General features: G+C 43.9%; 1 protein-coding gene across 3 annotated transcripts in view; it reads left to right on the top strand.

The window, feature by feature from the left end:
- The window catches only part of LOC119647196 (protein split ends), a 318,856-nt gene that overhangs the window by 35,554 nt on the left and 256,147 nt on the right, over positions 1 to 27,155 (top strand). For all 3 annotated transcript variants that reach the window (XM_038048008.1, XM_038048009.1, XM_038048007.1), the window contains exons 2-4: positions 7,149 to 7,327; positions 7,781 to 8,162; positions 12,071 to 12,411. In XM_038048008.1, the coding sequence (XP_037903936.1) occupies positions 12,329 to 12,411 (83 nt within the window). In that variant the 5' untranslated portion in view covers positions 7,149 to 7,327; positions 7,781 to 8,162; positions 12,071 to 12,328. The remainder of the gene's footprint in view (positions 1 to 7,148; positions 7,328 to 7,780; positions 8,163 to 12,070; positions 12,412 to 27,155) is intronic.

The following is a 27,155-nucleotide window of genomic DNA, read 5'->3' as shown; positions in this document are numbered from 1 at the left end:
CCTTCCTGATGACGTGAAATTTACCTTTTTTTACATACTAAGTCATCTTTTAAAGAAAGCTGAGTTCAGCGGAACGTAAATATGGACCATATGACTGATAACCACTGCCTATGTACCTAGCAATAAAACACTTTCGTCATATGGTTGAAGTAAGAGAGTTCATCATCTCTATAGATCACAAGCCACTAACATTCGCCTTCCACAAAAAAAAACGAGTGCTCGCCACGTCAATTTCGCCATCTAGATTATATTGGGCAGTTCACCACCGATATCTAGCACGGTTGCGACAAGGTTGTCGCAAACTTATTATCGTGCATTGAGGAATTGCAACCAGTTATCGATTACGCAAAGCTTGCAGCGTTTCAGTCGGCGGGCGAAGAGCTCAAAATACTACAACAGGTTCCGGGGGTCAGCTGCAACCCTGGTACCATTCGACCTTACATCAACCACCCATTCCAAAAAACTGTTTTCAATGCCTGACACTACTTATCCCAGCTAGGAACAAACGCCACCGTTAAATTGGTAACACAGGGGTATGTTTTACCATCTGTCAAAACCGATTGCAGGAATTGGACGCGTGGTTGCAATAATTCTCAGCGGTCAAAAGTGATTCGTCATGTGACTGCACCAGTCGGGACCTTTGCGCCACCATTCCCTGGATTCGAACACATTCATCTGGATCTTATTGTGAGGGACAACGCTACTGCCTGATCATGGTGGACTATTTCTCACGTTGGCCAGAAATAGCACGTACTCCTTCATCAAAAAGCCTTCATAGTTGCCAAAACGTTCTTTGACACATGGATCTTCAGATTTGGCATACCATCACAGATCAAGGAAAACAGTTTGAATCGAGGTTATTTCATGAACTGAGCAATTCCACCATTTTCACCGTCAGCTCAAAGCAGCAATAAGATGTCAAAAATAGACGATGGACGGAAGAATTAGTTGTCATGCTATCATACTAAGCATTCGCAAAGCTTAGAAGGAATACCTCGGCGCAACTGTAGCAGAATTGGGGTATGGTCAGCTACTAAGCCTCCTAATGTTCAAATTGCCGTCCGATTCGGATTTTTAAAAGCATTCTTCACAACCGTATTCATGAAATCGTTGAAATAACCGTGAATCGGAGAAAGGTGTCTTCGATGGTATGATCACGTAATTCGTGCTACCGAGAATTCACTTACCAAAATTAATCTGGACATTGAAGTCGCAGACGGGCTGAAACAATGGTGGCTTGATACGCTGAATGAGGATTTGAATGCCTCGTGCAACAGATCATGACCAGCTGACGAAAAAGAAGAAGAGATTGACGGTTTTGTATATCGGGTGTATCGTCCCCACGTACTCGAGGAGGGCGATCAGACCCGAGTCTGCAAGGGACTCATCTGAAGTGAATTTAAAGAAAACTGAATTTTTTACGACCGATTCCCATGAAACGGGCACAATCACTGTCAGCGGCAGTGATCTGCCCAGAGCTTCAGTTGGAACTGGTCCAAATGTTGGCAATACTTGTGGAAATGAAGGATGAACAAACTCTTCAGTTAAATCTGCTCGAAGTATTCTCGCTACTTATATATTGCGGCTCGATGATCGCTAAGCAAAGTACCGTTCTTGGCATTAACACAACAGAAGTATTCTATATCCTGTGTGAGTTCATTTCGGCTTTTGGCAACTCCTTACCTGGCTTGGCGACCCCGTAGGTTGCAGAGGTCGACTTGTGGATCGTGTTTTGATTGATTGGAATTTGATTCCACGATTCTGACAAATTCGTAATGGTTGGTAATCGCGTAATTGAGATCGGTTCTTCGTTCTTCTTACGAAATTGCCATCATTTAATGCGCAGTGGGCCAGTGCGTTCCTCACGCTGTTATATCGGTGCCTTTTTCTTCGGTTCTGTGTGTCTTTTTTTCGGTTTATTTTATAATGAAAAAAAGACAAATGTTGGTTTTTTAATGCCGAATAGTGAGTTTTTTATTCCTTATATACCGGTATTTCGAGGACCAGTTGTCCTCTTCTGCAAACAAAAACTCATTGAGGATTTGTCTTTTTTTTTTTCATCGGTGGCTTGATTCGCAATACGGCAATCAACGACCGATGTTAAAGTGAGTTGGTCTCATAGGAAACGACTTTGTAATCAGTGGAGGTGGTAAAATGTTGGCAACCCTCTGAAATGACAATGCCAACGCCGTATTGAGTGTGTGGGCTACCAAAATAGAGAAGTTTATAGTCATTTTTACCACGTTCGCGTTCTATGTTGTAGCTTCTAGCATCAGCCTTTTCCGAAGGGCTATTCCGAATTTCTCGGTCTTTCAAGTCAGGGTGCCAATATTTAGCGTGCAGATACCTTGATTGTTTGCTCACATTAACTTACTTACGTCTTGACACCGTCCATGCGTCAAGAACCCTTGTCCATTTCTTTCGGAGAATCGGGGCCTGTCCTGCCGCGTCGACTGAGGTGGACGACCTAGCATTTCCCCGAGGCTTATTGGTATTCAATCCAATCATTTTGTTTTTAACGACATTGGATGCATTTTCTTGGTCGACTTGTCGTGGGACTTGTCAAAAACAGAGATCAGGTAAAATTTAGTATAGTGGATTAATTTCAACTATTCTTTATTATTATTTATTTCCGAGTTATCACAATCTCGGCAGATGCCGGATTTTACCTAATGCTAGCACTAAGTGCCAAGCATTTAGGCTCGGACGATCCTACCTACTTAAAAACTAAAGGGGCACTGGTGGTGGTGGCCGGTGGTAGGTCAGTGGGAGAATCCGTCGAGTACTCCCCGCAACATCGAGCACGTATGCAGAATGGTGTACTTCTGCATGGTTTGAACCAGACTGTGCGAAAGTCCCAGGACATCAAGGGAAGCCGTCAGGGATTTAGGTACAATACATGGAGCTGACAATATTATGGGAACTACAACCACCCGCTCGAGACGCCAAACTTCTTTGATTTCCCGAGCCAATGGCTCATAGTTCACCTTCTTCTCCACGTATTTCCGTTCAATGTTGCTATTATGGGGGATAGCAACATCAATAATATACGCGGAGCGACCGTTCTTGTCAACTAACAGTACGTCAGGCTTGTTGTGTGCGGTATGGCGATCAGTCAGAACTCGCCGGTCCCAATACATGCTGTAAGCAGAACTATCAAGTACTGCTTGCGGCTCATATCGGTAAACCGGACATGTCCCCGTGATCAGCCCATGCTTGTATGCAAGGTTTTGATGAATAACCTTACATACAGCATTATGCCTGGTGATGTATTGCACCAGTGCCATAACAGTACAGCCAGAAATGAGATGGTCCAACGTCTCTAACGCCGAACCACACATTCTGCACTGGTCGTTCTCCATCCGTTTTTTCATGATGAGCTTTTTATAAGCTCGGGTTGCGACCACGCCGTCCTGAATGGCACACATGAACCCCTCCGTCTCAGCAAAGAGCTCCCCAGCACACAGCCATCTGTTCGACAGATGCAAATCGACAAATGGCTGCCAAAGACAATTCACGTGTTTACCGTGCATTGCCTTCGACTTCCATTCCTCGATCCGCTCCTGGTCCGACTTCACCCCACTCAGAGGATTGAAAGATCGATCCTTCAAGTTAAGTGGAGTCAGTCCACAGACAGCCGCATGCAAGGGGCTCGCCTGCTCTTTGCTGTAAAAATAAGCGCGCAGCGAGTCGACTTGGCGATGATGTTGTGCCGCCACGTCAACCATGCCCCTACCTCCGACGTCACGAGGCAGGTTCATCCGCTCCACGGCAGACTTTGGGTGATGCATTCGGAATTTGGACATAGTTGTCCGTATCCGCCGCTGGACGTTTTCCAGGTCGGTCTTCGTCCACGGCAATATTCCGAATGCATAAGCCAGTGAAGGGATAGCGAATACATTCAACGTGCTTATTTTATTCTTCCCCGAGAGATGCGATTTCAGCGCCAGCTTTACACGTCACAGGAATTCGGACAGCAGAGCTTCCTTCAGATCACCAACTCGAGCATGGGTTCCTTGCAGAATTCCTAGGTACTTGTAGAAGTCTGTCTCGGTCATAGCTTCGCTGTGGAGGCCACCAATGCTATGTCCGGCATGCGGCTCGTGATGACCTTTGCGGATGGCTTGGATTCGACACTTGTCTAATCCAAACTCCATCCGAATATCACGGCTGAACATGTCTATTATTCGCAACAGACTTCTAAGATGGTTGTCAGTACCAGCATACAGCTTGATGTCATCTAGGTACATTAAGAGTGTCAGTTCGCACTTAGCACGTAGGCCATACTTTATTGCAAAACCATGCCCTCTAACATCATTCAGTAGCCATGAAAGGGGGTTCAGTGCCATACCAAACTAAAGGGGACTCAACGAATCCCCCTGGAAGATGCCCCTCCGTATACGGATGGGCTCTGAGGTATTAGCACCCTCAGATGTACGGACTGATAAGGTGGTATGCCACCCTTCCATGACTGTCGCCAAAAACTTTATTAGTTTCGGATTAATGCGATACAGATGTAGGATGTCGATTAGCCAGGTATGCGGAACGCTATCAAAAGCCTTGGCATAATCGATATAGCAACTGAAGAGGTTTCTTTGGCCTCTAGTTGCTTGTCCTACAACTACCGAGTTGATAATGAGTTGCTCTTCGCAACCCCTTGACCCAACTCGGCAGCTCTTCTGCTCCTCGGACAGAATGTTGTTGGTCTCGAGGTGCGCATTGATCCTTCCACTAATAATGGACGTGATGAATTTGTAGAGGGTTGGTAAGCAAGTGATCGGTCTTGTGTCTGCGGGGTCCTGCACCGTGTCCTTCTTAGGGATAAGGTAGGTAATCCCCGCAGTGAGGAAAGGTGGAAATTCCTCCGGCCGACTCATGACCTCATTTATACTGCGTGCCAACCGACTGTGTACGCTGGTAAATTTCTTATACCAGAAATTCTGCACCCGATCCAGACCTGGACCCCTCCAGTTCTTCGAGATGTTTATGGCTCGTCGAACTTCCTCTTCGGTAACATCCGCAAAATTAATGCCAGGTGTATTGGCATGGCGGGTGCCTTCGGCGGTGATCCACTCAGCATGCTCAACATGCTGGGCAGGTAACCCCCAAAATCCATCCCAATACTCTTTCGCTTCCGTCACCGCGAACTGTATTGTCTGGGCGCTCTGTTGGGATTCGTTGAGAGATCTGAAAAAGCTCCGCTGGTTCCTCGCGTATGTTGCATTCTGGATTTCTCACCCGTCGGCTGGCATTGCCAGTGCTGAATCAGTCTAGCAATGTCCTGCCTTAGTGAGTCCCGCCGACGTTCTAGACGAATTTTCCATGGTGGATCTCTTTTGTCACTCAAACCAATAACACGAAAGCGAATCTTCTGACCGTGCAATCTGATAGCCGCAACTGCACCACAATACACAAGTGATTGTAGTTGCAGCAGTGACATATCAGCACACAGTCGAGATGCAATCGCATCATTGATTTGAGATAGAATTCCCGGAGTTGCTGGAGATGCATAGAGCCTGAATACCTGGTCTATGCAAAGGATCCATATCCGAGAATTCTATACACGCTCTTTGGAATTCGTCCCGAACCTCAGCTGGACGGTGGAGAAGAGTGCTTCGGCGAGTACTGAACCTGTTGCCTGCAGTGCGGCGTGGTGTTGTTGATGCCGCCGCCTCTGCCCCCATCGACCCTCGGTCACCAGTTTCCCCGATGACTTCAAGTCGAACAGGTTTGCTGATGGTGGCCGGGATTGTGTCGCTGCGAGTAATGAAGCGGTACTGGTCTGCGACTCGCTGCACAGTCACGTGCGCGAATTGCGGGAAACGCTCGACGAATCTCTGGTGCAATAAGGGGCGGTAAGATGTTGTATCCGCCTCCGCCGTTATTTCGTAGTAGGAGCGGATGATGAAGAGGTTCATTTCTTCAGTCCATTTCATCCGCTTCCTACGCGAACCTGCTGAAGTGGTCGCCACAGATTGTGGCGAAACAGCTGCAGCAGGCGGAGCTGTGCTCCTGGTCGTCGTGGCGCCTAGACGTCGAACCGCCCCACGACTAGCCGTTTCGACGCCGTGCTGTCCATTACGAGAGCCCGACCCAGTCACCAAGTCAGACGACTCCCGCCGGTTATCCGTACCGGACCTTAAATTTCTCCTTCTTCTCATTTTTGGTGGTGCATTTTATCCCTAGCTGCCAGGTGTTGAGATAGCTTCCTTAGTGAGTAATCTGCAAGACTGCAAAGTTCTTGCACTTTCCTCACCTACCCTCTGAGACGCTGCGGTGGCGTACAGCCATTCAGACTGAAGCTATCCATCCCTCCTCCTTTCACAACCGGGCTTGGGACCGGCTTCGGCGGAGTTATTATTATTTATTTATTAATCTTTTTCCATGATCTCAGCATTTTATTTTACTGAGAATAGTACAAGGAAATCCTTTGTTGTTATTGTCACTATTTTTTTTTTGTTCGTAATCGTCAGTGAAACTTGGCTTCAGTTTCGTTACCACACTGCACTGCAGCAGGACATGGGCAAGACGTACTCAAACATCCATGGCGACTGGGATTCGAACCCTGGGCAATGAGACTGTGAGACTAGCACTCTATCCCTTCAATCACCACACCGCTAAATCTAGGGGCCAATATTCATCTCATTCGAATAAATTGAATAAAAATGTATTACTAAATTCCCCTTGATTCCATCCCAGAAGTAAAAATATAACAATTTATTGTCGTAGTATAGAGCACCATCTTGAAAAATTTGGTGTAAATCCTACTATCGCTAAAAAAATTTTGGACTGTGGCAGTTGTGCCTTTTTATTGCACTAAGCATTTTCAGATATCACTTTAAGGTTGCTTGACATACTAAAGGCATTTATACATTGCTGCAGGGTTTTGGGCAATTCTCGTTTAACCAGTTCTCAAGAAAATAAAAGGTTTCTTGGATAGGAAAATGAAAAATCTTTCATATCTAAAGCGCTAATCTTTCGGTTTGTTTGATATGTTGAAGGAGAGTGATTGATCCCTCACCTCGTCCTTAATTCCAGCCCATATTGAACGTTAAAAAACTGATATTTCCTGATTTTATCTTTTCTTCTCTTGTTCATTACTCCAAACAACAAAAGTTATATGTCCCTTTCTTCTCGTTTCTTTTCAGAATATAAGATCCACGACAAATCAACGAGGACAGAATCACACCATCATCCCATCACATGCATTCAAAATGTACAGGCCAAATGTATGAATTGCAAAACGGAAAACACAACAGGTCCTAGAATGCACCCTTGTGGGAAACGACGAAATATCGTACAATATGCAGTCTGGCATTTTTAGAAGGTATTCATCCATAAACGAGACAGAGTTTCATCAGAATCTTGTTCGACAACATACATCCCTTACGTACCATGTTATGTAGATTCAACTTTTTTTTTGAAAAAAAAAAAGAAAAAGGAAGGGACAAGGACTAAAGAGAAATCAGCGAATCTACTAGGTTTCATCTATTCAGATACAAAAATAATGGATTAATTGCGGATTATTGGATATTAATTTTTTTGGATGATGATTTTGAGTTTGTTGTTTCGTTGGAAAAGTATTATTGTCTGGTAAAAGATTGAGTAGTTGAGAAAGAGAGGGAGAGATTTAAGATACAAAATCAAGGACGATCCTTCAGTTTGTTTGACATAAGAACAATTTTTCGCAAGGATCAATGCGATATTTATTATTTCTGTTACTTTTCCTCATTTCTTTGCTTTCGTAAATTATAAAAATAATTATTTTTAATTTTTACAGCGACAAGAGAGAGTATCTTGAAATAAAATAATAAAAAAATATATTTAAAAATGAAATATGAAATCCCAGTGATTTTACACGAATTAAATCTTTAAAGAGGGAAAAATAATGTCAGTGGAAAGAAGTGATAATGAAAAGTGTATTTTTTCAATGCGACGAAGTGAATAATGATAATAAAAGAAGTTTAAAAGAGAAATGAAGAGAAAGGAGAGATCCAAAGTGTGAAGGGAAAATATTTCAAACGGAAAAATCTTGGAAAACTTGAGTGCGTGTTCCTTAAAAAGAAGTAGAATTGTGCGAAACAGTGATGATGATTTATCTCGGGCAAAGTATCTGAAATCTGGGAGAGTATCTGGCAGTGAATGAAGTCGCGTATGAAAAGGTGAGGTGAATTAAATTGCAAGAAAATATAATTATTAGATTTAAAAAAATAAAATAAAATAAAATAAAATGGAATAAATAGAATAAAATCTAAATGGAATAGCAGTGAAAAATTTCCATGGTGTGGAATTAAGAAAAGTAGCAGTTTTGCTGTGTATATATATATATTTCGAGAGGGGTATATATATATATATATATTACAGTAAGAAGTAGAGAGGAAAAAGAATTGAGGGAATTGGTTGTGTGCGGTACGGAATTGTACGGGAGTGCGCGGTACCGGGGTCGTGGTTGTGTTCGCCGCACGTCGTCGCTTATCCCCACCCCTGTCCCATACAACGTATGCATGGTAACGTGAAGAAAACTACCGCTGTGCAAGAGTGGTATAGTACTATGTGTTCGCCATCCCGCTCTCCCTCAGGCGCTTCACCGGTCGCGAGAGAGAGATAAAAGAGAAACCCAGAATCGAGTTTCTGCCTGCCAACTGGAACCAAAAAACATACAGGAAGAAAAAATTTTCAACCATCGTTTTCGTCATCCATTTTGTGTTGGATACGAGTGTTATAATAGTCTTGTAGTGCGCTTGCGCGCGCGCGGTCTCTTAAAATGTACGTTCCATACCATTCGAATACAGAGTTATGTATCTCGCGTTTGAAAAGATGAAGATAGTGTGTGTTAATACCGGTTGTATTTCCCGCGCTTCGTCTTCGCCAGAATTTGGTGTGCGGTAACTTCCGAGCAGTGCTGTCAAATGTGTTAGTGTACCCTCTCCTTTATATATTTCTGAATCGTCGGGTTTGAAATGGGATTTTTGGTTTGTGTAAGTGGTGGTGGTGGTGAATATACACAACGTTGGAAGAATCACCATTGTAAATACGTGGTTTGACCACATATAGGAGAGACGGGAGCTGCTACAGCGGGTGACAACAGAAATTTTTCGTTATAAAAAAAAATCGATGCGTTCTGGTTTTATTATGGATAGATAGAGCTTCCCCTTCCCTTACGTTGCCTTGTGAGTTAACACCAGAGAAAAAAAAAACCACCTCTGAATCAAGTAACCCTATCTCGTTCTGGCGCGTTTGAACTCTCGGTATACGTTGTCGACCTCGTTCTGAAATGTGTGGTGGACAAAAAAAATAATTTTTTTTTTTTTGGATTGCCTACCATTCGTTGTCTATCTCCGTCACACTCGAAACATCTCCCCAAGTGTTTTGTTGGACGTTCGCGTTTGCATTCATCATCACCGAGTCGAGCTTTGTACCGTTCCATTTGGTCGTATAGCCATCGTCGTGTTCTTTATATGGCTCTATCTATAATCGGTATCTATAGATAGCAGGCAGCAACCAGCCAGCACTTGGAATTCATCCACATACGTATATATACTTATAACCATACGTAATAGCAATGGCCGCCACATATAATAGCTTTAAATAGAGAAGAAAGAGTAACAGACCATCCTATGCCTGTACTTCCATCTATATTTCAATATCTACGTACTATAAACGTTGCAACTCTTCCTATTTAAGTTTTTTTTTCCTCCGTGCTGTTGAAAGAGCTCTGGAAATCCACCAGTGTCTAGTAAATCCAAGAAAATGAACACTCCAGCATTAAGCCCCCAACTTCTAAAGTGAATTGGAAGCGATAACAGTTACTACGAAACCACAACTAAGATACTGTCCGTTAGCAATTATGATACGAAATGCTTACGTATGCATCAAAAATATGTAGACTATGCAAAAAATCTCCTTCCAAATGATTAGAATCTATCAACAAAGCTACTGAGTTTCGGAGTTGCATCAAATTCTGGCGAAACCTTTGAAAAAGTTCCTTGGAAATGGACCGTCAAAAACGTGGCTTCCTCAAAGGGTTTTTGCGTTGAAGATGAGTATCAAGAAGATACCATGACTTTGAAGCGAAAGATAGTATTCTTTCATACCAGAGTGACGAATCGAATGATGAGCATCAAAAAGATATCATGACTTCGAAGCAAGCGATAGTATCCTTTCATACTAGAGTGACGAATTGATGTATAAAAAGGGACTAAAACTATGATTTTGCGAGGACTTCCGCATATTTTCATCGTGAACATCCTCTTGGCTTTATCCATGAAGCTCCAGAACGAGAATACCGATTTCAAGCGGGACCTGTATCTAATTCTTCAAAGAAATCCGTACTGACGCTTATCTCAAAACAGCTAATATCCGGAAAAATACTAAAAAATGTATAATCAGTACACGTGAGGGTGACTGAAAAGGTGCACTATCCAATATTTGTCTCCCAACCATTAGTATCTTCAGCAAAACGTACCTTTTGAACTAAAGATAACAATTCACGCGCGCGAATTTCCATCCAAGTTGAGAAAACCGCCCAAATTTGACCGAAATCTAAAACTGAAAATTACAGGGTGCAACGAAAAATCATCCATACGTGAACACTACGTGGAAGAGTGTATAACCAGAGCTAGGGAAAAAACCCATGTAACCAACTAGAAACGAGTGACACAGTAGTAATCAAAGAACTCTTGGAAAATATTGTGTGTGATAAAGGAAAATAACGTATTTCGTCTTTGGAAAACTCTCGAACTTTGTCGGATTTTTTTTTTACGAAAAATTAACTGAATATCAAAAAATTATTTCACAATACAAGCGAAAAGTTAAAGATATCGGATTGTAAGATAGCTGAAAGTTTCGATCTTTTTGTCTGGAGATTATAAGAGAAGAAAATCGTTCCATAGTTCAGTGAAAAAAAGGATCCGGATACCAAAAGTACGTGTGTGGCCGAACTCTATTATTATTGCATCCACCTTGCTCTATAGTGCACGTCGTCCAATGAATCCAACTTGCTGTCCGAATTACATTTGAGCTAGAGTGTAGATTGCGCGCGCATTTATATACGAACTAATACCAATGTAAAGTTTCGTTCGAATCGGTTTATACAAATCTTATATACTGAGCTTCTCACCAAGCAGGGTATATAGCGAAGGAAACGGGTTTCGGTTGAACGCACGCGCGCGCGCGCGCGGGGTTCGGTCCTGGGAAAAGATACACGTCGGCTAACAATAAAACCAAAGAAGCAAAAAAATGTCTATATATATAAATCTACACATTTCTAGGGTGTTCAGTGAACGGTCATCGAAATGAGATAGAAATACCAAGAAGTATCTGGTTGTGTAAAAAAGATAGAATTGTATATTATGTATGAATGTATGATGTATCTGCGAGTGGTGCTTTGTGAAACGTACCCAGTTGTGAAATCATTCGACCAGCAAGAAAAGGCAGCCAACTAGCAGAGGCAGGAAAGCAGAAACTACCGACAACCGACTACTATATACCAGCATGCACTGAGCTCCATCAACAGCTCTCCAACTATCTTTTCGGACCTATGATTATTACATACAGATATTTTTTTATTCTTTCTCGTTTCTTTGTTCGAACGATGCCTACTTCAAAAGATTTTATCGTTCCCGTCTCGATTGGATTCGAATTATTATAATCGCGGCGCGAAACACACAACCAAAAAAAAAACCCTCAAAATCCCCATTAAGCTCCCCTGCAACGCATATAATACCTAAAAAAAAAATTGTATATAATACATAAACCTTATAATCATAATCTCCTTTATATTCTCTGCTCCTCGATATATAGTAAATTATGTAAAGCACGTAATGGTTGATAGTAGGAAAGTCTCGACTTTTTTGCTCGACATTAACGCGGGGATACTTGATTAGGTTTCCTCTGTAATTTCGAGGAAAAAAGTCAACTCCCTGCCATCAACCCCGACCTGAAACGTAATTTACTACATGTTCCTAGAACCAGAGAAATATAGATATTAATCCATTAATCTAAGAACAACGTTGGCATTTAAACATCCCAAATTTATTTAATTTTCATATTTATCTATAATTTTATGTAGAAAAAATCATCCTTTGTCAACGTCGTCCTTGTCAGCAATTCACCACTATCTTCGTGAAACTGCTTTAAAACAATAAATAAAAGCTAAAAAAAAAGTTTTATATATAAAAAACGAGATATATATATAACAAAACAATAAAACACGCATTAAAGTCTTATAAAAATAATATAAAAAAAATAAAATAAATAAAATTCCAAAAAGGAACTCGCCCTGTGGAAAACACAACAATTATCGTCTCCATGTGGAACTCAAAGCAAAATGGTACGGGAGACTCGACATCTTTGGGTTTCAAATCAACCCGAAATTGTACGTGAGGATAGAATACGTGATCACTTTAAACGGTAAGTTGGATTTCTTTTTTAAAGTACTTCACATCCTTTGACAGTTATAATCTAGAAGTTTCCAGGAGTCCTTTTGAACAGTATACTTGGTCAAGGAAACACTGCTTTAGTTAAAAAATGCCCCAATTTTTGGCCCAGAAATCATAAATCAAAGCGAACGTAACTCTTAACATCTACAGGATCTGACTTTTCAGAAGCCTAAATGTCCTTGTAGTGGAATTAAACATCTTAAACCAATGCAACTTCTTTGTAAAAAAGGAAGATATTTTCCAGGAATGTACTATGAAAATAATGATGAATATGTTTGGAAGATGGATCATGATATCCTGCTTCCGAAAGACATAATGCTTTTCAGGAGTCCACGATCAAAACTATCGGAAAATGATTAAAAATAAGTTAGAAGCCGTAGGTCCATTCAACCTCCGATACACAGACCCCATTGATTCCCCCAAAGTTGACCAAAGAGTAATCTCGAGGCATCACCTCGCTTAAACTCTTCAGGTACTACCACTGGGTGATGTTTCTGGGCATGCTGCTCTTTTTTTTGGGAGTAGGGTAGGTGAAGGCATAAAATCTTAGACTCCCGCAACAGTACGCCGCCGGACTACCAACTAAACACCTCCTTGTCATCAAAGAACTAGCCTGAAACCGTTTGACACATTACTTCGGGCTAGTTCTCCCAGCTTTGGGACCCTTCGAGTCAGGGAATTCCTTCCAATCGAGCTCAATCTTCTTCGCAGTAAGAATATATAGTTCAAAAAGCCCACGGACCCTCTTCCCGCCCAACCGGACCGAGGGGCGACCAACCTAAGGATGGGCTGAAGGCAACATCCAAAGGCCCGCATTACAGCGATGATGCGTTTTAACGCAAAGTGTGTGCGACCATGCGAAAATGTATTACTACATCCCGATTATCGCAAACACTTCAGCCAATGACGCGGAGGTCCTACACTACAGAGACATGGATCTTATATTGAAGACAGTGCGGATCAAGACTGAAACCCATTAGGTCATCTTCGGACTATAGCACAGGTTGCAAGGATAACCGCTTTTTGCATCTCCATGTATAGTCCAGCCCTAAGATCGAGCGTTTTCAGCGCTTTATGTAAGTTCTGCGGGACTAATCCCGTCGCTGAAATTATTACTGGGACTACTTCGATCTTTTGTAGTCTCCAGGTCTGCTTCATATCGTCTGCCAAGGGGCCGTAGTTCCGGATTTTTTCGTGCTGTTTTTCAACAGTGTTCAGGTCCAACGGTACGGCTACATCGATTATAAAGCACGCTCGTTCTTCCTTCAGAAGCAGAACTAGATCGGGGGGGATAGCGGATTCAAAGCCAAACAAAACCACAGTGGGCTTAGAGAGTCGCCTCTCCTGATGTTTGTGAGGATACCGATAGCTTCGTGCTCCAATTCTTCATTACTGTTCTCAGAAGAAGAACGACATTCGGGTTGATTTTATACAAGCGTAACACTTGTAATAACCACGAATGTGATATGGAATCAAAGGCTGATTTATAATCGATGTAGGCTGTCGAGATATTTCGTTTTTGGTGGACAGCCTGCTTTACAGCTACCGTATCGATTATAAGCTGTTCTTTGCAGCCCCGGGAGCCTTTTGCGCATCCTTTTTGCTCCTCAGCTATCAATTTATGAACATCAGTATGTTTTGAGATGTTCGCGCACAGAACTGAAGTGAAGATCTTGTAGATGGTTGGAAGACAAGTAATTGATCGACATTTTGAAGGGCAAGAGGCACCCTGTTCCTTGGGGATGAGGAAAGTTATCCCCTTGGTGAAAAATGGTGGAACTAAATCAGGATCGGCAATCATCTGATTAAATTGATTTGCCAATATCCTGTGAGTGCTCTTGAGCCGCTTCAGCCAGAAGTTGTGAATCTTGTCAACTCCTGGCGCCTTTCAGTTACCTGCCTTGTCAAGGGCTGCTTTAACGTCGACTTCAGTTACGTCAGGCATGGTCATTTTGGGGAGGACCTTGCATGAACGCATAAGGTGTGGTAGTAGTAGATGGTAGTTTCCAATGATGTTCGCAACGCATCTGTGCACTCTTGGTGATGGATTTCCAAGGAGTGCTTGCGTCACACGACCAATCTCCTTTCTCAACTTTCCGACTCTTTTGTTGAGTCGAAACACCCAGAACGGTAAAGTCCTTCTGCGCATACCTCCGTTATTCGCTCTAAGATGTTGGTTATGGAGACGAATAACCGTGGCAGCTGCAACGTAGATCAGGCTGTGAACCTCTGTAGCAGTAATCTCGCTAGCCAAACGATCAGCCAAAATTCTGTCAACGGCAGCAATGATGTTAGTAGTTGCCGAAGTAAACTTCAGTTTTGGGATCTTTGGCCTAGCGTCTGGGAGAATCTCAGCATACTCTGTGAATGCGACCTGGAATGCGGTCAAAGCCTCATTATAAATTGGGTCGACATCCCCAGTTACTAAGCTTCTCCTGACTACTGGATTCATGGAGTGCCTTACAGGTGGAGTACTTGTGTTACTCCTTTGACTAGTCCGGTAATTTGATGACTCCAGCCCGAGCTCAAGTGAAACCTCTTGGAAGATTTGTTGCCTAGTTGGTAAGGCAACTCGGTTGTTATTCACGATCACCCGGTACTGGTTGACGACGTTCTGTTCCGGAACATGACTTAGCTCCGGAAATCGGGTTATGAACGCGTCATGTAGTCGATGTCTGTACCCTAATGGATGCCGTTCCAAATCCGTGACACGGTAATAGGCGCGGACGATAAATTCGTTGAGTTGGTTCGTCCAAACCATACGACGCCTAGGTCTCCCGTCCCTGGTGGTTGACGGCATAACCGCCAAAACATCCAAGGGCGAAGAGCCGCTCTGATGTTGTTGAACGACCCTTAACCGTGTAGGGTACTGTCTTCGTGTCCCTGGGGTCCCATTAAAAAAATTTAAATTGTTTTCCTCAATTTTATTCCCACGAGTATTGGGGAAGTAGTCAACCCTGCAACAGAGCCCCAATGTTGCAATGCCCCATGGTTACCTCCAAAGGTAGGGAAGGTATTTGGAGGGGAGCCGCTGAAATACAGTTTAACGTCACTGCAATTCATCCGATAGGCGCGTCGATCCCTTCACCCCGGATTACGGATTTGTTAAGGAGGTTTACTCCCCCTGAACGGGAAGAATCGGTAAGGGAGGACGAACACAAAGGGAAACGTTCTGCTTGTCCGCGGCTACTTATTTACAAGATTAACTTGCGATATTCGTAGCTGACCCGGTGGGTCATGTCATTATCCGCAACCCATGACACGCGCCTGGTCGCATGCAGCTCTGCGTTTGCAACTCAGGTGAGGATAAACCTGGTACGCCTGGCGAATTCGAATATATATATTCGCCCGAATATAATGCACAGCACGACTCTCATTTGCCAACGTTCCTCACCATCAATCTCACAATATTGTCTGGAAAGAGCTCCCCGGTGTCTGCATAAAGCTGCTGACGAAAGCCGTCCCACCTTTCACAAGAGAAAAAGGTGTGTTCAGCGTCGTCCGCCACTTCATTGCAGAACCCACAATCAGGAGATCGTGCCTTCCCAATTTTGTGCAGGTAAAACTGAAAACCTCCATGCCCACTTAAAAGTTGAATAAGGAAGTAATCAACCATGGACCCAGATTGTCCATTCTGGCTCTTGGTTCATTTTGCCAAGAGGATTGCCACTCGGTAAAGGTGCGTTGACATTCAACCAGGCAACCACCTCTCCCTTGCGGCTCTAGATAGCTGTACGCTCCTCAGCAAAGAGAGCAACCGGGATCATTCCCGCGATCAGCATCACGTCTCTGCACTTGAGCAAGGCGCTTACGATGCACCTCTTTGTCAAGGGCATCAGCCCATACCTACGCGCCATAGAGCAGAAAGGACTGCGTTGCTTCCATAAGCAGACGTCTCCTAGCAAATATAGGGCCACAACATTCACCATTAGATGACTCAAAGCCGAGTTTCCAGCTGCAGCCCTGTCTGCTTTGATTTGCTCGAAGAAGCTCATCTTCGAGTCGAGCCTTAAACCAAGGTATTTTACAGCTGGTTTTGACTCTATAGTCAACTCGTCGATCGATATCGGACCCAGGGTCGGGATTCTCTTTCTGGTCAAGATGGCTACTTCGGGTTTTTCCAGGGAACTTACCCATTTATCCGTCGCGTCAATATGCCAAGTCTCCTTTCCGCCTGTTCAAATATACATTCGGCAATAAGTGCCGCAGCGTTGTCTGCATAACCGACCAGGCGCGACGCTTCTGGCATGTCGAATCTTGCCAGATTATCGTAGGAAGCGTTTCAGAGGTCCGGCCCTATGATGGATCCCTGTGCTATCCTCGACATGATTTCCATCACCCTCTGGTCCTCTAACGTCTCACATAGCAGCCTCATCCTTCAATATCCGCAAGAAACAGTTTGCCACGTGGAAGTGGAAGTTTTCTAATGTGCCTAGCATGTCTGTCCATCTTATGGAATTGATGGCATTTCTGACATTAAGTGTCCGTCGAGATCGGCGGCTGTATGCCTCGGCTCGATGAATCTGTTCTGAACCCGAACTGCCTTGGGGATAAGTCCCGGGCAGCGCGGATCTACTAGTCTATTCCTGATGAATTATTCGAGCACTTTATCGGCCGCGTCAAGCATATACAGTGGTTGGTATGCAGACAGCAGCTACGGGACTCCTTTTCCCTTGCTGATCAGCGCGAATTTCGCAACTTTCCAGCGACAAGGAAAAATGCCCTCTTTTAAGCAAATGTTGAACACCCCGAGCAGCAAATCTGCCCATTGGCGGAACACCAGTTTAAAAATTTCCGGGATACCATCAAAACCTGGTGCTTTCTTGTTTTTCATAACGAGAACCGCGCGTTGGAGCTCTCTTATTGTGAAAAGGGGGCAATCTTCGACGCTTTCTCTGCTATTGACATCAACCCGTACGGGATATCGGGTATACCGCCCGTACAACGCGGTCCATCTGGTCGGTACTTAGTATGCCGGGTCGGGCTTCCGCAAAGCCAAAATTTTTCGGGTGACAAGTTTATAGCCAAGTCCCCACGGATCTTCATTCACCTCGTTGACCAAGTTATGCCAACCGCAAGTTTTCCTTTTATTTATCGCATTGCGGAGTCACCTTTTTGCTGATCTATACCCTTTATGACGTATGCCTCCTCGCTATTGCACTCCCTTAGCAATTCGGGAATTCCTGCCGTTCACCACCGTCACGACTGTGGCCTCTCTGGGGCATGGAAGCCTCACACGCTGCCATTATCAGGTTCATCATTGAGTTTAAAAGAGTGTCAGCTTCAACATTACAATCCCCTGGAGCACCCTCCTTCACAAGCAGGGAGAGCGTCGGGTTGGTACACACCGACAATGCCCCATTCAAGGGCCCTAGCATTAAAATAACTGTCTACTTCCACCTTACCCGAAACCGCGCAGTCCAGAGCATCAGATCGGTGCCGAAACTCCGGCATCGTCTCTCAACGAAGATTGAACACCGTCCAGAATCCGCAGTGTGGGTGACGCTCTCACTAGACGCGCCACGATCTCTGCAGAGAACGCAAGTTTCACTTGATGATCTACCTGATCGCGTCTGTGACATGCTGTTCTCCTGTTGGCTCCCTTACAAGTTTCTGACGTGTTTTCATAGTTTAGATCCCTTTAACACTTGATGGAGATTAATCGCATTTGTACCCTGCATACAACCCATCTTACTAAGGAGTTTCCTCGCATTTTGCTCGCGGACTTCCACCACGGCGATTGGTTGCCCTCAACATTTACATAGGTGATACCTATCCGGGCATTAATTAGCTCAGGACATTCACGCTTTATGGCCTCCTTCACTCCGACCTTTCCTGTGAGGCAATCAAGATCTCGGATTTCTAGAGAGCACATAGGCTCTAGACTAGCAACGAGAGTCTTCTGCCCCAGTAACCCCTCGATCACTTCGCAGAACGAACTCTTGCTGCCCGTCTTCGAGTCTAGTTCGACGAGGACCGCAGCCCTTCGTTTCCCGGATGGAAGATACTTCTGCTCCGTTGTCTTCGGATTTCACTGAGGACTTCCGCAAATGTCTTATCATCAACAGCTTAATGAGCAGAGCCGACGGTGTAGACCTTGGTTTCCTCGTCTTTTCTGTTACTGGCTTTTGGTTTGTAGCCTCCCTGTTTTGGGCAAACAGGCCCCTGGCGGTGTAGCCAGTTGTTTCCTTTCATGATTCGTTGCCTTTTTTTTTTGGGCTTTGGAAACTACTTGGATAAATTCTCCTTCAGTACTGATCATTCGCGGTTCGCTCTTCACCGAGAGGCTTATTCAAGGCTACTATCTAGGACGCAGGTGTACTGCCAGCTAGGGGGTCAGATGTAATTATTTTTTTAAAGTAATTTACGATTTCCACGATCAATTAAAATTCTTCAACACATTTTTTCCAGTGACGCTGCATAGCTGGTACGCACTCTGGAAGGCGTCCATTCGCAAAGTTTTTGTCACGGCTGATTGAATCTCTTCTATTGACGAAAATCGGACCCATTTTGGGGCTGCTCTAATTAAAAAAGAAGAAAAAGAAGTCTGCTGAAGCGACGTCAGGACTAAAAGGGGTATGGGGCAGCCGTGGCCCATGATATTTGGCCAGTAACTGGCGGGCTAATAGTGTGTTGTGGCAAGCCGCGTTTTCGTGATAGAGTTTCCACGTAACGGAGACGTCTTTTCTGGTCCTGATGATCCTCTTTTGGAGTCTTTCCATCTCATCCATGTAGTAGACAGTGTTAACTGTTTGACCTTGATGAACAAACTCCTTATGGACCACTCCAAAATGCAATGAGCATTGTTTTCGTTTTTTATTTGATCATTCTTAGTTTGGGGGACTGGTCGGTGTGTCACTCAGAGCTTTGTCGTTTTGTTTCTGGGTCGAATTGAAAAGCCCAGGTTTCATCAACAGTGATGGCGTTCTCCTTAACTTCAATTTCAATATTTTGCAAAAGTTCGCTTGAAATTTTCTCTTTCTGGGCACAATCCTGGCGCACACTTTCCTCATCGAAAAATCGTCATTAACAATGCGAAACACAGTGGACGACAAGGTTAGTTCTTTGGCAACCATCTCGATATTCAATTGACGGGCAGAGTCCAACGATTGTCTAATACGAGCCACATTGTTTTCGGTGTTGCTAGCTGACGGCCGCGGATAGCGTTGTTCTTTGTGGAACTCTTCCCGATCCTATTTATTGAGAGAATTCGGTGCCCCGACTAAGTTGATAAGAGTGATTAGGTTGATCCTGGTGAATGTGTGAAGCCAGATAGAAACAACAGGATCACTCATATTCTGTGAATCTCATAGCCTTTAGGGCACCCCTCGCAACCTGAGCGGTGTGAGTGGACGTGTTGTCTTGCAGCGCCAACTTGTCATGTCTCTTCTGTATGGCTGCTTCACGAGCCTAACTCAGTAAATTAGCGTAGTAATGGTCGTTCATTGTGGTCCTTTTAGGCAAGTAATCAGTAAAATTCCCTCGCTGTCCCAGAAAGTGGTAGTTATAAACTTCGACGCTTTAGTGGCCATTCTCCTGTTTTTGTTTGTTTGGGTTCCAGATCACATTGAGGAATACAGGTTTCATCAACGGTCACAACACATTTTTCTTATGTGCAAATTTTCGCGCAAAATCTCTCCAGCTCATTCTTTGCTTATCTGCAGTTTCCCCACTACCTGCCACGATTAATTTTTTGGTCGACTAGTACTAATTTTGACTTTTTGAACATTTTCTTCGGTCACTACTGTCACTGGGCAACCCGGGTGGAGGTTGTCTTGACAGGGCTCTCTTCCTTGTTGAAATAGCCGAGCCCATTTTTTTTAATGGTATTTGAAGGTACAGAATCCCTAAGAACCGATGACATTTCGTCCAAAATTTGTTTCGGTGTATTTAATTTTTTAACAAAGAATTTGGTCACAGTGTGGTGCTTCAAATTGGGAGAATTCCGAGTTTCCGTTGACATCATATCTTCGTTTTTACCAGGAATAATTACAAATGAACCAAATAAAGGAAAGGGAGTGTTATACTTACAACGAATCATGTAATTAGTGTTATCAGTAACGAGATGATGAGTCATCGCTAACTACCTTAGGTCATGAACTTATCAGCCGTCCCTCGTAAGTTAAATTTTCCCGCTTGCACTTTGATGACATTTCCATTCGCAGGTGCATGTTCTTACTTCGTCGAGTACCGAACATCCTCGTAAATGTGTTAGGAGATCTTATTGCTCTCCCCACAAAATTCAACCGCAGACATCCCAGCTTCAGCAGGTGGTACTTTAGCCTGCAACGACATGTGTATCCTGGTCAGTTTTTTGCTGCCCCATTGCCTTCAAGTCCAATATGTCTTGGAGTCTAGAGTATCCAGACCTTATTGAACTATTCAAGCGTATTCTTGCCCTCAGCTCCGGATCTTGTTATCATATTGGTCATAGTATCGGAGAAGAAGTGACTGCGACTTTCTCTCGCAATGCCTCATAAGTCTAACTACTTCTGCCGGTGGAATCCAGGTATCGTCTTCTGGAACTAAGTTGAAGTCAATGTCAGGACTGCCTATCGAGTTCTCCTGCCAACTTGGATTCAAAAATAATGCAAGCTCTTAGTTTCTTGCAAGAGAAGTCTGCTTCCTTGGAAACCACGAGTCTACCTTTGGTGCATTCAGGATTTTTGAGCCAGGAGTACTCCAATGTCTGTCTTGGAAATGTCACTTTCACACGGTAGGTTTACCTGGTTTTACCAGCACTAAGGGTCATTGGCTCCATTAATGATTGTCACCCTTCTTCAGTATCAGAGTATTGCTTCTCTCCTCTGATTTGGCGTTTCTCTTGGAACTTGGATAACCAGGTCTCCAATTAGAACCTCTGAAAGACGTATATATTTTAATTTAGATTTAAAAGTGATTCGAATTCATGGTTTTCGCAAAAGGAGTCTTCTTCTTTGTAGACCAAGGGTCTGCCCTCTGCACACCCAGGGCTTTTGGGTTAGCACTATACCAATGTCTTTGGAAATCTCACTTGTGATTATTATAGAAGCAGCTTTCGCATGGTGGAGGTTTCCTGGATTTACCCACTCTAAGGGTCATTGGCTCTACTGTCAGGGTGTTGTCTCCCTCCTCTAATTTGACATTTCTCGTTGTTTGCCGTCAGCCTGGGAGATTTAGGTTCTTATTTTAAGTTTTTCAAGGTGACTGTGCTCCAGCCTCATTATCATCACATTTAACGCTGTGGAAGTGATAAGCCCTGAGCAGCGATTTCCAATTAAAGCCCCAAGATCTAGGTCCAAATTGGACTGTTGCGCCATCGATTCCTAATTTCTTCAATTCTCTTATTTATTCTGTTAATATATTCAGTAGCTTCGCACATTTTATTTCCCACAACAACGAAAAAAAAGATAATATTTTTGAACTTTTCATTGTTTCCAAGCAAGTTTTTCTAACCTTTTCCCAGGCATCCATGATATGTGGTAGAACTTGTTTAATTACAAATTTGTGACAGTAAATAAAACTAATCAACCACTTTGGAAACTTGTTAATGACGTACCCAACTAATCTCCTTGAAACTTGTATTGATTTTCACTACATGGATCACTCCTATCTCATGCAAATTTTCGGTGTTAGGTCGAGAGTTAAGATGAATCCTCAATTAATAAACTTTTAGATCGCTGAGCATGTATTTGTTTTCATTTTTCCTTCCGGCACAACACATGAGCGTAAATTCCAAGGCCGCGCCTACAGAAATTGTTGGAAGTTTATAGAAAAAAAAATTGTTTTTATTGGCTTGGTTAGCAACGAGTATCTTTTATTAGTATCTATTATTGCAGTAGCTGAATTCAGCTTGCAAATTGTGTTTATTGGGAGAACTGGTGGGCATCCAAGTAAGTGCCTTAGTTTTTCTTCTTTGCCAAAATTAAATTAAAATGTAAAAAGCTATTCGTCATCTAATCCAATATTTGTATGCCAGTCAATTTCAAGATAGTCGATACATAGACGTTCGATATAAGATAATAGATGACGATGGATACTCGAAAACGAACAAGGCTTTGGGGTTAGGCCTTTGCCTTATACAACACATAATAAGGTGATTATCTGTTCATAAATAACGACTCATACCTGCATGCTTGGCCAGCTACCACTTGTAGTCAAGGTTAATGGATTTAGGAATAGCAGCCAGTGTAGATGATAAAATATTTATTTGTGAACTCGACCGGGTGTAATGGATATTGGTAGAGGGATTTACTTTTGGAAATTGATGTAAGCCGGGTGGTTCTCTGTGGTATTACGTTGAATTGAATCGGGGAGCCTTAGGCTGAATGAATAAGAAGGATTTATCTTTTTATGTTCATGGGGAATATTTGGATTGTCTATAAATCTCGTATATTAGGTTCGTTCGTTAATATTATGTTGGGACTTTTTCTAAAGGGCATCCTAGCCCTTTGGTCCCTAGTAGGTCCACTGTACTCTCTGCCCCCTGCAGACAATTGCAAACATCCATGGTCCTTTGTGTGGTGGGGGAGAAGCTATAGCTGCTAGGCACCCAGGCCGTGGTGGCCCATTGTACTGGACACCCCCATCTAACTGAATATCCCGGATTCGCTAACGTATCGAGGGATTTCCGTTAGTGGATGTGATGCCACCCGTCACAACTGGAGAACATCGGCACCGAAGATCTGATGCCTGATGCGCCCATAGGTAGGGCATTCGCCTAAGAAATGCTCTTGGATTTCGCTTCCTCATTACAGGAGTGACACTTATCATCTTAAATAATTCCTATTCTGAACATACAGTGGACCAGTATTCACCGAGGGAGAGCTAGGTTTCTGAATACTTTGGGCATCTTCAGTTTCAAATAAGCCTGGCTGGACTAGCCATGGTGGCGACTATCTCCGGACTACTCGTGGGAGTACGACATGGACACAACAAGAAAAAAACTGACAAAAGAAGAAGAGGTGGTAATAGCAAGCGCATCGTCGGCGGACGAGCTGGCATCCAGCGAGGAGACAGTATTCGTCGAGGACAGAACAGTCGGTGTCAGCCGTAACACCGCAATGCTGAAACCAACCGCAGAGACCCCCGGGAGTGGGGCAGCAGACGGACTAGTGGTTTCCAGCTTGGAATCCACTGTATAGAGTACCCACCATAGAAGTCCTAACCCAAAACAATTGACCCCTAAAAATCAAGGGCTTACAAGAATGTTGCTCATCGAAAACCGGCTAAGAAGCGGAGGTCCAGAAAGCTATTCATATTCTGAGCAAAATTGTGAAGAGGGATCAGTACTGACGACGAGTGGATTGAAAAGAACCTCGTTAAATACAAGAAGAATATAATAGCAAACGCCCGCGAAACTAGCAGAAGGTGAAAGCCATCGCCTTTAAACGTAATGGATGTCAAGAGTTGGTGGAGCAAAAATAGAAGTGGAGCAGTGTGTGCACGGGCTCGGACGCCAAGCAACCTCCCCGAAAAGGTAAACAGCAACAGCCGGCTGACGAACCACGATCTGCGAAACCTTTCAACGACGTGACCAGGAATCGCTACGTGTAATGCTGACAGATGTCAATTCCGCTAGCAAGAAACTAGCGCCGGAGGTGTGGATCAGTGTTGAGGCCAGGCTAAGAGGAGATGATCATAGAGCATCTCCAGGACGACAATTCCTCTCAGGTGATTTGTGGGTTCCACGTTATGGCACGCAAAGATCAATTCTCTAGAACTTTCTCGGTCCGTGCGTCTTTAGGCGACGGAGAGAGTATCCGGATGGCTTAAGTAGTTAGAGCGCTGGGCTGCCGTAGCGGAAGGTCGTGGTTCAAATCTCACTGGGGGAAAAGGGATTTGTTATCGTGACTGGATTTCGTCGTCGGCAACGAGAAGTTCCTACTTAAACAAATATGCTGAGGTTAACGCAGATAAATATGGAACACTCGAGGAGGACATTAATGTCGCATTAACACAAGGGCCAGACCTAGAGCATGTATCCTTGCGAGGAAGAGTCTACACGCTTTTCTGTGGCCGAACCTTTCCGGCGGAAGCGAAAAACATGTATATATCCTTACCTTACAAGACTCACAACCGATCAACTCTACTAGAAGGACTGCAATATTTAACGTCCACCATAGGGGCAGCTCGAAATCAACGAAAGAGATGAGTCATTCTTTGATTTTATTATTAACACAAATCTAACGGTGGGTTACAAGGACAGTGCACCGACCTTCTATTTTCACAAGGAAAGCCCTTGATATCACCCTACTAATCAGCAATGGAATTCTTAGGGTAGAGAACTGGACAGTGTCTGACCAGAGATCCCTCACCTCACTGTTGGATAGAGAGAGAGGAAGTTTGTTGTTGTTCCAACCTATCTCTCCCTGGGGCTAATGTGTGGCTCACCAGGAGCCAGACCTTGGTAGATCGTTAGTGGGTGGTGATAGCCACAGCCTGTACAATGTGGCCCTACTATTTACAAAACGCTACAGGTCTAGACCGAGGTAGCGAATTATTGCCTGTCAGAATGCCTACAATACTCCTGCAAGTGCTTCTACGGTACGCATGTTCGGTTCTGACAGGAAAAGTTTGGTATGTCTAGCAGCATTTAGGCTCTGCCACCTGTCATTGTGGGAAGCTTGTTCCCAGTTTTTGAAGACACCCTTAGCCAATGCTACTGACAGTTCAATTGCTGGTTCCGGTCGTGGTATGCGGGAGATTGAACCCTCTTTTGAAAAAGCATCTGACATTTCATTTCCCTTTACGGCAGATTGACCAGGTTTTCAGAGTAGTTCCACCGTATTGAATCTAGAGATGGAGTTCAAATGGTTTCTGAATTCCTGAACGATTTTCGAGGACTATTCAACGCCCTCAATGTCACCTGGCTATCACTGCAGATTGCAATGCGCCTGCCCTTCAATCGCTCATCAATCACTTAGTTTGCCACTCTTAGGATCGCATATACTTCGGCTTGGGAAATCGTTGCCCGTTGTCCCAAAGGAAAAGCCCATTTCTCGTTTTTATCCGAGACGTAGACTCCGGCTCCAGAGCGCTTTTCTGGGACTTTCCAAGTGTCTCTATGTTTCAGGATAACTGGATTCAGTACTGCCAGAAACTCTTCCAATGCTCTGTGTCCTCCACATCCGTTGTTTCCCCATAGGTCCAAATGAATAAGTCTATGGGCTGCTCTCATTGCAGTGCTTTCAATAAATGTATCGAATCAAGTAATGCATTTAGAGCTGCGCCGGAAGTCGTGCTCATGGCACTGGTAATACCTAAACACACAGTTCTTCGCAGTGCGGCTCGTTTACAGTGAAACCCTTTTTGTCTCACCCTTAATCCACCACACTACGGATCCATAAGCGAACATCGGCCTAATGATAGCAACGTATATCCACATTACCACATGAGGTCTAAGTCTCCATGTCGAGCCAAAGGTCCGTCTGCACAGCCCATAAGCTGTGATGGCTCGTTTCATCTTTACCTCTACATGTTTGTTCCAATGAAGCTTTTTATCTAGAATGACTCCAAGATATTTCAATTCTTCGTGGAGTTGAAGTGTTGTACTCCTCATTTCTGAAAGGCAAAGGTCATCCAGTTTTCTCCTTTTTGTGAATAATACCATTGTGGCTACCCCATACGCTGGATGGGGATTTGAAAGCCTCGAGATCAGGCATTCGATAGAGCCAAATGGCGAAGCTGATCACGACGAGCCGACCCCGCTTGTGAACGGGACAAAGGCTGAAGAAAAAGAAGAAGACCATTGTGGCTTTATTTGGATTAACTGAAAGACCATGCTAAGGAACATCCCCATCGCGTACGCACTCTTCAGAGTTTGCATACTTTATCTTTGACATCAAAGAATGACGAGCAGACTCACAGGACTTTCCACGCTGGTAAGCATATTGGTTTTCACTAAGTGGTTGCTGCCTAAGCGCCTTTTCACAAATGTGACGCTCAACCAATCTCTCCAAAACTTTCAGAAAGAATGAAGTCAAGGTGGTCTGCCTAAAGTTCTTTGGATTAGAATAGTCATTTTCCCAGGCGTCGATATGAAGACTACCTTAACCTTCTGCCAAGAGGTAGGCACATAGTCCAAAGCAAGACTGGCTAGAAAAATATTGCTTAGCATACCCTCCTGCCCATACCCTCCTTTAACATTGCTGGATAGATGCCATCCAGGTCAGGTGTTTTGAAATTCTCAGAGGATAGTATGGCAGCTCTCACGTTTTCATAGGTAACAACCGCTTTCGCATTTGCGTATTGAAGGGGTTGCAAGAACCGTCAACTCTCCCCCTACCACTTCTCTCACTCTTTCTCCCGGTTGGTGTGCTTCTAAGAGTGTCTATACTTCCGTCTGGACCTCGGGAAAGTACCAGCGGGTTTTCTGAGAGAGCCCAATTTGGTCGATTTATCCGTTTTAAAGACTCTTCTTCCAGTTCTCCACATTACGCTCTAAAGGAGTCCGGTTTTGAACACCTAACGTATCTCTTATATTCGCGCTGTGAGTTCCGGAAGTTTAACCAGTTTTCGTTCTTATTGTTTTCTCAATCACGGTTCAGAAGTCGCCTGGTTGATTTCCTGAGTTTTTGCAGTTCCCGGTTCCACCAAGGAACCGTTTTACCACTTTGGGCTCGGGAAATAGGACAAGCCTTTTCATAGCACTCTAAAAGTGTGCAGTTTAGAGTTTCAAGCGCCAAAGGAATCCTAAATCGCCTAGGGAGCTGCACTTTATTGCCAAGAAACTCA

Source organism: Hermetia illucens, chromosome 1 (assembly GCF_905115235.1).
Source record: "Hermetia illucens chromosome 1, iHerIll2.2.curated.20191125, whole genome shotgun sequence".
NCBI classification, from domain to species: domain Eukaryota; kingdom Metazoa; phylum Arthropoda; class Insecta; order Diptera; family Stratiomyidae; genus Hermetia; species Hermetia illucens.
Note: the sequence above shows the minus strand (reverse complement) of the source record. Positions and strands in the feature narration are given on the sequence as shown.